Raw genomic sequence first — 10,822 nt, 5'->3', positions numbered from 1 at the left:
AAGCTTCTCTGACCTGGGCTGCGTGCATTACAAACCTATGGGTATCTTTAGAAGTGACTTTAACAACTCAATTATTTTGGAAAACATCAGTAGGTTCTCTTTCCTAGGGCTTGTGATTTCTCTGTCAATGGGTTATGATTATATGTACAGGACGAGGCATACATTTTCTCCCGCGGAATAGGCCTCAAATCCTATAAAGAGGGTGGTTGTTACCCCATAAACAGTCTTGCCTCTATTGCCAGTGGTTACAGTGTTGCCTTGTAGGTTGGTAGTGTAGCATGCGGACTTCAGCACCACACACACTATTGATGCCTTTTACCCCCAAGGAACTACACAGCACCTTCTAGCAATATGTAAGGCAGCCAGCAGCAGGAGAGTTCCTGGTCAGTTCAGTGATTTCTCTGTGTCCTGCGACCAGAGTTGTCTTTAGTAATGAAGTCTTGTTGTCTAGTCATTGTGGGTGTGAAGAGCAGCAATGGCCTGTATTGTTTCGGGTGCCTCGCTGACCTGTAGCTCACTGGTAGGGGACCCATCCCTGGCACAGAGCATGCGTTCATGACCAAAGGTCAGGAATTCAAGGCACACGGTAACTTCAGAATCAGAAGCAAAGGAGGGGAGCGGCTTCGTACACCAGTGTTGGGCACCTTTGTCCATACTCCCCCTCTTCACACGTGTATTTTTTATTAGGTTACAAATTAGTGGGGTCTCATAAATCCTTAGTTTATGGTGCAGTTTATCCACCCCTGTACGTCACCTTTCTCCCACCCCAAACCCATTCATTCCACGCAAACCTTTAGCTTCCAGTATTCTTTCTGCATTCTTTCACAACATGTGTATTCTATCCCTCGTACCCTATTGTTATTTACATTGCCAAACCATAGGTTTCTACATGATTTCTTCATGTGTTCTTCATTGTTGGTTTCACCCAATCCTGGCTTCTTATTTCTATGCCCCTAACTCCCAGACAGCCCCCCTTCTGTTTATTCCCCCTTTATAACTCTACTTCCACTACACTCTAAGCCATTCAGATAGGTACATTCTCTCTTACCCTGTAAAGATCATGATTCATCAGCCAAGCAGCAAACCCCATAACAATCCCAAGGTCCATGCTGCTTAACTGCCTTTTCCCTATAGTCCTACCTGTCTCAGTGAACACCCTTTCATGGTAGCTATTGTGTTTTATAAAAAGAAAGAGAAGAAAGGAATATGTTTGGTGGGAGTGTGGTATGGTGTGGGGGATGGGTTCCTCTGCAGGCCCGTGCTGAGGCATCCCAGTGCCCTGAGGGACCAGCCAGACAATGATATAGTATAGAATAGAGTTTATTCAGGGCATGGGAGGGACCTTGAGGGAGTAGAGACAGAGAAAGGCGGGGGTGGGTGGTGTGTGTGTGTGTGTAGGGGAGTAGAGGCCAGCCATGAGCACATGCAGGTAGGGCATGAAATAGAAGAAGTTAGAATCTCACATGAGAGTCAGTGAATCTTAACCAACCTTTGTATGAAGCAGAGCCACAGACCAAATCTTGTGAGGGTTTCATAAATGTAGGCACAGTGCTCTGATCAGAATGGTATGGCCTTGTTGTATCCAAAGGATAGGGCTCCACAATGCCTGCCAGTCCTTCAGCATTCACATTTAAGATTGAGGTTGGAAAGCTCACCGGGAACTCTGTGCATGGATGGTCTTGGTGAAGTGGATCTTACTGTTGAGTGTAGGGTTGAGACCTATTAATTTCATTAGCACACACCTCAATATCAGTATCTTGAACTGTTCAGTTTGAGAAAGAGAGAAAGCAGAGTATGACTAATTGTTCAGGTTGTAATTTAAGTTTTTTTACATTTAAACTAAATTTAAGCTCTTACCTAATATATATGTACACACACATTAGCTGGTACTATGTAATTTCACTATATGTATACTGTATAATGTTTATAGTGGGTCAAACATCTGTCTCTTCAGACTGATTCATTATGCTAAAAACATTCAAAATTGGCTCTCTGAGATACTCAGTATGTAATTACTGTCTGCAGTAGCCCTCCAGAACTAACTCGTGTCTCACTTAGTAGCCACTGGTCCACCTTCCACACCCGCCGTCCACCTCCCTCTCCAGGGATCAGTGTTTCCCGTGGTGTTGGCTTCCATTCTAGGCTTTGTTCATTTAGCATTTCCAGTTTCATCTGGGTTCTAACCAATGTCTGTCTGTGTCTGGCTCAGTATCATGTCAGTGGATGTTTAGTACAGACAGATACTTAGGCTGTTTCCATTTGTTGGATTTTGTGAATACTTGAATATAGGATGTGTACTTTCAGTGTAATCCCGCTAATTTAATGTGGACAGAATCCAGACACTCTGCTTCATGTGATTCATCTTTCACCATGTTTTTCCTAGCATTGAGGGAGGGAGGGAGGGAGGGAGGGGGGAGGGAGAGAGAGGGGAGGGAGAGAGAAAGAAAGAGAGGGAGGGAGGGGGGAGGGGGGGGGGAGAGGAGAGAGAGAGAGAGGGAGAGGGAGAGAGAGAGAGAGGGAGAGAGAGAGAGAGAGAGTGGCCACAGTGAGCACAAGAGCACTAGAGCTGTGTGGATGGGGTGCCTGTCTCTGGCTTTGGTGAATACCCTGTAGCAGTCTTGTTCATCCTTCATTTTCCCTTTGTTTTTGAAGGTACCTTGTGCCTTGAATTCTTGCACCTTGGATTCTGGTATCAGGATTGGCTTGTCTCTTGATTTATATTTGACCTTCCTTGTATTTTCTGCAGCCTTTATTTCCAGGCCTCAGATACTTGTTTTCTCTATTTTACAAGCCAGACATCACTTTCATATGTCTGTTAGTGTATTTTGGGGTTTTGAGACAGGGTCCCAGTATGCTGCCCAGGCTGGCCTTGAACTTCTCCCAGCTCAGCCTCTCGAGTGGCTGGAACTCTACAGACTTGCCACTATGTCTACCTCACAGTGTTTTCTAGATTTGTGAAATGTTACCTTAATTTGTCTGATGTTTTCTGTTTCTCGGCCCCTCCCTGTCCCCCTCTCTGTCTCTCTCTCACAGATTACATTCCTCCTTGTTCTTTTTATATTTATTTTTAAGTGTATTTTATATATATGAGTGCTTTTTCTGTGTGTCTGTCTAAAATACCAGAAGAGGCCATCAGATCCCATTAGAGATGGTTGTGAGTTGCCATGTGGATGCCGGGAATTGAACTCAGGACCCATGAAGAACAGCCAGTGCTCTTAATTGCTGAGCTCTCTCATGTCCCTGCACTCCTTTTAAAATCAGTTTACTGTCACTTTAGTGGGAAGGAGTAGAGATAAATATGTTTGGTTCCCTGGCTGGACTAGAAGCAGGTGCGTGTGCATACATGCTGTCCCTGTTAAGTTTTTATTATTACTTTTTGGGTGGTGTATACCTGCTTGCCTGTATTCCATGCTGTTTGTATGTTTGCCTGTTTGTTAAGTTTTAACATGGGTTTCAGGGATCAAATGCAGGTCCTTATGCTAAAAAGTAACCATCAGCTCAGCTCTATTTTGTTTATTTTGTTTTGCTTCTCAAATACCTTTTTTTTTTTCAAAAAAAAAATCTATTTTAAGTTCACAGATTACTGACTTTGTTTTGCGTATTCACTTTACTTCTCTCTGAAAACAGATATTTTAGAGTGGCTTATACATTGTGCTAGTTCAGATTTTAAAGAAGAAAATACGAAACAAAAAGAATATATTAATTTGATTTCTAACAAATTTTCAAAACAATCGATTTTCATAAACATTAATGGAAAATGCTTTAATTTCTCTTATGTGTGGTTACAAAGGACTTACTTTCTACTGCAGTACTAGCTAGGATAGCTTCGCCTCTTTAACTATCAGCTAGAATAATTTGGAGATAATTTCAGAATATTGTGACTGATTATCACAATATCTACTGTTTTATTTCTTTTAAAAAACAATATTTAGGGGCTGGAGAGATGGCTCAGTGGTTAAGAGCACTGACTGTTCTTCCAGAGGTCTTGAGTTCAATTCCTAGCAACCACATGGTGGCTCACAACCATCCATAATTAGATCTGATGCCCTCTTCTGGTGTGTCTGAAGACAGCTACACACTGTATGTACTCACATATAATAAATAAATAAATTAAAATAAAAAACAATCCTTTGCATTGCAGTTTTCACATTGCCAACAAAAACCTTATTGCGTTCTAGTAATGTTTCGATTTATATGAAAACAGTGGAGGTGATATGGAGGGACTTACATCTAATCACTTTTTTTATAGTGAAGCCATTTGCAAATGAAGACGAATACAAGAAAACTGAAGAAATAGTTCAAAAGTTTCAAGATGGAGTTGGCAAGACATTGCATCAGAAGTTACTTGAAAGGGCTAAAGGAAAAAGGAACTGGGTATTTATTTTGTATACTTACAATGGAAAACTTGATATTTAAAGGAAAACATAAATTGCACATGGATCGATGTTTAAATCATTGTTATAAGATGCCAAAAGTCATTGTTATGGCCACAGCAGCATGACTCACTTAATAGGAAAGCTTTTATTTTATAAGTGAGCCTTTCTCTTACTTGAGAGCCTGTTAACATGGAGGTTTCCTGGAGTCAGTAGTTTCTGACTCAGTGAGTCCATAATGGAGTTCCCTTGTGTTAATTCCTCTGTGTGGTATACGTGTTGGTCGGGATTGTCACAGGATCCAGAGTTACACATGCTGCATAAACTCTCTACCCCTGAGCATACTGATCCTCACCCGTCCACATGTTCTCATGTAGGTGATCAGCAGACTGTTTGCCTGACAGAATCCTCAAACACTAAAGCAGATGTGTTACCAGGTGGCATAGCATGTCTAGAGAGCGTGGAGAAGTGGGAAGTGCTTGGGCATGCTCTGTAGCTCAGACTGAAGGGGGCGCTGCTCTCACTGCCTGTCTCCATTTCCAGCAGCATCCTTCCCTGACTCCTTCACTTAACCACTTCTCCACTACATGAATTAGAGGGTGACGTTTTGTGATTAGAAAGCATTGCCTTAGTGGAAAAATGATGATGGTGACTTACAATTTTAAAGAGAAAAATGTCTGATGTTTTCATTGAGACAGTGATCTTTATGATGAAAAAAAAATCTTCTTCTAAATTCCTTCGTTCTCAATTTTGGAGAGAGTTTAATTACAATAGGGTAAAGGTAATGAAGTGTTTGTCTCACTCAGGTCTTATAAGAAGTTCATTCACTTGCCGTGACAGGGGACACATAAAATAGAGTTTCAAAGAAAAGTGTAAATTAGTTTGAAGCACACTGAAGGGTCTTGCATTTCTAAGTAGAATTTTAGGTTGTTTTTTTGTCGTTTTGGGTAAAGGAACATGATTTTATATGGGCTTACTTAATAACTGTTACTAAGTGGCTCCAATGAACATCTGTTACACTCTCGGACTCACCGCAATGGCCTGTTGGCTAATAGGGAAAGGTGAGTAATAGGGAAAGTTTGATAGCGGCTGTAAAACAGCTAGTATTTAAGTTAATAGTTTCAGGTGGGGGGTATTAAAGCAGCAGTTTTCTCTATGTGATGACTTAAGATGTGGTTTTGAACTGGAAGGGTCAAGGACCAGTGCACCGTGCTGTCTTGCTAGCAGTTGCGTACTGGAGGACTTGGAAGAGCTAACATCCCTCATTCCCTTTAGCTGGAAGAGTGGTGGCTCAATGTCGCCTACTTGGACGTGCGTATTCCATCACAACTGAACGTGAACTTTGTGGGTCCGTCTCCCCACTTTGAACACTACTGGCCTGCAAGGGAAGGCACTCAGCTGGAAAGAGGAAGCATACTACTGTGGCACAACCTGAACTACTGGCAGCTGCTAAGAAGGTGAGCGTGCTCAGGATCCCGGCCCAGGCACGCTGAGGAGGGACAGGCACTCAGGGCCCTGGCACAGAGCCGTGGGTCTGCCCAACTGGGAAATAAGCAGATACCGTCAACTTAACTCGGTTATTTGGGGGAAGAATAATATCGTTTTAACAATGACTTTTTAATCAAAATGCTTTTTTAATAGAGAAAAATTGCCTGTACATAAATCTGGAAATACTCCTCTAGACATGAACCAATTCCGGATGCTGTTTTCTACCTGCAAGGTTCCAGGAATCACTAGAGATTCGATTATGAATTATTTTAAGACTGGTAAGTAAAGACCTGGGACGTGGTTCATTTTTGGCAGGGCAGAGGGGAGGCACTGAAATTTGGGTAGTTTTGTGGTGATTTCTAAGATACTATTTTAAACAATTGGGTTTTGATAAGTTGATCAGAGACTTTCAGTGAAACTATGTTCTCTCCCATTACTAGCTCAGTAATATTCTTGATGAATATTAGGGAGAACATAGGGAGAATGACTTTAACGTTTAGTTATACATTTTCCAAGACCCCATTTTCTTCACCACCTTTATTTCTACTCATCACTAAGGTCTTTTCCAACATATACGCCCTAGACCCTGTTAACTTCAAACTCCATCACCACGAATGTTGCGGTTCCCGCTATCCCTTGGAACAGACACATGTCTATCAGTGGTCCACCTTGGCTGTCTTCGTGTCCACATTATGATAAATCATATGGCCTTACTGCTCCGGACAGCCGCACTCTTCCCTCTCACGTGGCCCATAGCGTCTTGCTATAATTAGTTTGCTCCTGCACTTGTAGGACTGTTTTTTGCCTTGTGCCTCATTCTCAGCTCGTGAACTCTTAGTTTTTTCTGAAGGAATCCTATTTTATGTATCCATGTTAACGCAGGATTGGCCCCCCCCATTTCTGATGCCGGTGGTGAGCTTAGATGGCTTGCTTCCATAAGTGCCCGTACCTGCCCTTCTCAGGAAGCCAAGAGTGTGTTAACTAACTCTTCTGTTTGACCTCACTCAGCCCCCTCAGAGTGACAGTGAGCCCAAGTCTTTATCTCATGCTGAGTGGAATGGAGGGAATGTGTAGGTGGAATTGAAGTTTGTATAAGCTACTCCCACTGTCCTCTGTACTCCCTAAGACTGTGGCCAGTGGAAATGGTCCTTCTCACATTTCTAATGGGTGGGAAAAAACACCTTCAGTGTGGTTTTTTTCCCCATTTGGGGAAAGTGAAGTAAATAATTCTTTTACTTCGATAGCTTCACACAAGGTGAGGGAAAGATTACATTCTTTTTATCCTTTTTGCGTGAATGCCATGTGTCTTGTTCTTTTTGTTTAGATTTCGTCCCTGTGCCCAGAAAAGATACAGGCAGAGTGTCCCAAGATAATTAAGCCTTCCAGTTGCTGACTGTTACTTAAAAACTCACGGAATCAGAGCGACCATCCTATGTACACAGGGGAATAATGGTCCTCTGAAGATGCCATGTCCCAGGCCCCAGCAGGGAGGGACGAAGGTTGTTAATGAGTTGACCTGGAGATGAAGTTATGCTGAATTAATCACACAGATCGAGAGTCCTATGGGTCCTTAGAAGAAACCCAGAGGTGGCAGCACAGCAGGTTCTCATCTCCCCTTGATGGCTTTGAAGGTGGAAGGAGGGGCTCCTGAGCTGAGGAAGGAAATAGTCTCTCTAGAGCCTGTCCTTCATTCCGTCACAGAAAACCGAACTTCACATTCATCCTTCAACCCCCTAAGAGATAATAGATTTGTTGTTTCAAGTCACTCAGGGATAATGTTTTTCAGCAGCCCTGAAATACTTACCCACGTTTGTCCACCCTGTTTTCCTGTAGTATTACATAGTTGTACATTTGTGTAGTTCACATTCCTTTTCAAAAAGTAGATGGACAGTAAGCTGGGGTGTAGCTCAGAGGCGGGAGGCCCTGATCCACTCCACAGTACCACAGACAAGAGAAACTTCAAAACTAACCCTGGCCAACTTTTCTGGTCTTGAGGACAGCTGCTGTGGGTGAGATCCACTCCTTGTTTGTTCTTTCCCGCCTTCCTATTGTATTACTTGCTTTAGGAGGTCGCTCCAACTTATGCTATTTCTCATACTAAAAGAAAAAGTTACTGCTTTTTCTTCCTGCAAGTGACACATCACAGTCAAAGCCACCATCCCTATAAACCATGAAGAAGCAGACCTGTAGTCTAGTACTGTGGAGACTGAGACAGGATTGAGAGTTCAAGGCAAGCCTGGGTTGCATACTGAAACCGTGCCTCAAAAACAACTAACCAACTAACCTTCCACCTCCGACAGGTTGTTTTCCTGAACCCCTTTCGTGACTACTAACTGATCTGGTTATGTCAACTTCTTCTCTACTGATCCATTTATATAGTCCACGGAAGGGACCTTTCTAAAGTTCTGGGCAGATCACATTAGCACTCTCCTGAGTAAAACCTCCCTTAGCTTCCTTTCCATCATAGGGAACACTGCAAGTCCTTTCTGAGTCACAGGTGGTCTAGCCTCAGCCTGACCTATGTCCTTTCTCTGCTGACGGCCACTGAGCTCTTTTGCATAGCAAGCTGGGTCACTTTTATCCTGATACGTTTACAGTCTCTGTTCCCTCTGGTCGGTACTGTCTGCAGAATTTCCCTGGTTCATATTTTCCATTTTGTTCAGATCCCTCTTCACATAGCCCCATCAGTTGATTGTGAGGCACCACACTCCTGACACTCTCCCACATCGTTACTGATTAAGTGGTGGTGATTCTATTTTCTTTTTAAGCTCTAAGTCTTGGGAAAGATGTCAATAGGAGATGGTAATGAAGGGCATGGGTGGGACATGTAAAAGGATCTGGGGTGTCTAAAGGGGTCAGGGAGAAGAAATGGCTTGGAAATATTCCAAGGAACAAAAACATATATCTCCTAAATATGGAGGAAGTAGAGCATTGTGTATAAAGCACTGAATAAATTCCCACCAGTCCACTTTGTTCTGTGCTACTGTGCATCTCATCTTACATCCCTTTCCTCTGTCCTGTCTGAGAGACAGGGAGCAGGGACACAGACTGCCAAAATTCCTCCCCCTGACACTCAGGTATATGATGTTCTCTACTGACAGCTTCACTGAGGAATTGTTGCTTGACAGTACTGGGGTACTGTCGTCCATTGGAGCACTAAGTGCTCCAGGTGCAGCACGCCTACCCTCCTCCCTTGGTGATTAGGGGAGGGATTGGGAAGGTTCAGAGTGGTATAGGTGTAGATGGCAATAAATTATTCAGTGATAATGAACATTAAAACAATCACAGTGTTCTCTCAAGTGGTTCTTCCAGGATTCCTCAGATCTCCAACTTCCTTCCCATTCCTGTTTGTTTGTTTGTTTGTTTTTTAATTATTATGTTTTCATTACATTTTAAGTGTTGTCCCCCTTCCTGGTCTCCTGTCCAACTCCCCCACACCATCCCCTCCCCTTTGCCTCTAAGAGGGTGCTCTCTCACTTACCCACCCACTGCTTCCTCACCCCTCTCTAACCCCCACCCCTTTCATTGTGGCCACAGGTTGGTTGGTTTTTTGAGACAGGGTTTCTCAGTGTAGCCCTGGCTGACCTAGAACTCATTCCATAGAGCAGCTGGCCTCAAACTCCAATCCTCCTGCCCCCGTCTCCCCAGGGCTGGGATTAAAGGCATGGGCCACCATCACCTAGATACCCCTTCCCATTTCTGTCTCTTAAGTAAAATTTAAAAACTCACAGCTCTCTGGTATCTTTCACAGAACACAAATACTTAAAACTTAACGAGTTCAAGATTCACATGGACAGGTTTCAAGAGTGTGTATTTCTGTCATAGTAACTGAAATTCTGTCAACTTATCATTTCTTCCTTATGGTTATAAGGACCACACTTGGTCTCAGGCATCGTAGGCAAGCAGTCTACCACTGAGCTGTAACTATAATCTTGGAGTTTTTCCTTATGTTTTCTAATTAAAGTTTCCTTGTGTTTTCTAATTTGAAAAATATAAACATAAAAGTTATATATTATACATGTTAACTACCATATGATGTCAATATTATGTCTACATTATGAAATCAAGTTAGACATCTCCTCAAACATCTGCCACGCTTTATGGAAAACTGAAAGTCCTTTCTTCTAGTGTTTTTGAAACACGCAGTTCACAGTTGGGTGTCTGGCTGCCTTGCTGTGAAGTACCATGCCAGGATTTACTCTTACCTGATTGTAGCTTTGTGTTCATTGGTTCTTGTTCTCCCTGTCTAGGAGATACATTTTACATATCACATATGATAATCTACCATTATTTAAAATGTATCATTTATGATAAATAAAATACTGCAGTAATTATAATTTCATGTGTTTTCCGTGTCCTTTTGCAGAGAGCGAGGGTCATTGTCCGACCCACATTGCCGTGCTGTGTCGAGGCAGAGCGTTTGTCTTCGATGTCCTCCATGACGGATGTTTGATCACCCCGCCAGAACTTCTCAGGTCTTTAACCACCTCTTAAAGATACTGTGCATCTTAAATCAATTAAGTTTGTTCTTTGGCAGTTTTACGCACGCGTAGAATGTACTCTTCTTATTCTCCCCCACTTTGACTTCGCTTCTGGCATCCCTGTCAGCTCCTGTTTTCCATACAGCTCTTTCCCACATTCATGACATTTTGTTTTGTTGTGATCCATGGAGTTTGACCAGGACCTTCTGAGCGCAGCAGTGAATACAGGTCAAGACCGTGAGCTCTCCTCTCTGAGAATTTAATTGAAGACTTGCTAACAATTTCAGAGGGTTAGTGTGTTGGCATCATGGTGGGCAGCATAGTGGCAGACAGTCAGGCAAGTTTGACACTGCATTTTACTGAGCAGTAGTACTAAGTTCCCACAGGGCCTCATGGAGCTGCTAGAGCCTGTGCTTTTCCAAGCTTCTATACTTGACTGGGTTTCCGTACTAGGTAGGGGTTCAGAGCCAGCATGGCGGC

The 10,822-nt window shown here is 42.9% G+C and overlaps 1 protein-coding gene across 3 annotated transcripts in view; it reads left to right on the top strand.

The window, feature by feature from the left end:
* Positions 1 to 10,822, top strand: part of Crot (carnitine O-octanoyltransferase) — a 32,016-nt gene that overhangs the window by 5,772 nt on the left and 15,422 nt on the right. For all 3 annotated transcript variants that reach the window (XM_032907042.1, XM_032907041.1, XM_032907040.1), the window contains 4 exons: positions 4,250 to 4,374; positions 5,649 to 5,830; positions 6,015 to 6,139; positions 10,228 to 10,336. In XM_032907042.1, the coding sequence (XP_032762933.1) occupies positions 4,250 to 4,374; positions 5,649 to 5,830; positions 6,015 to 6,139; positions 10,228 to 10,336 (541 nt within the window). The remainder of the gene's footprint in view (positions 1 to 4,249; positions 4,375 to 5,648; positions 5,831 to 6,014; positions 6,140 to 10,227; positions 10,337 to 10,822) is intronic.

The sequence above is a fragment of the Rattus rattus genome, chromosome 6 (genome assembly GCF_011064425.1).
Source record: "Rattus rattus isolate New Zealand chromosome 6, Rrattus_CSIRO_v1, whole genome shotgun sequence".
Classification (NCBI taxonomy): domain Eukaryota; kingdom Metazoa; phylum Chordata; class Mammalia; order Rodentia; family Muridae; genus Rattus; species Rattus rattus.
The sequence above is the reverse complement of the archived record's forward strand: the minus strand, read 5'-3'. Positions and strand labels throughout refer to the sequence as shown.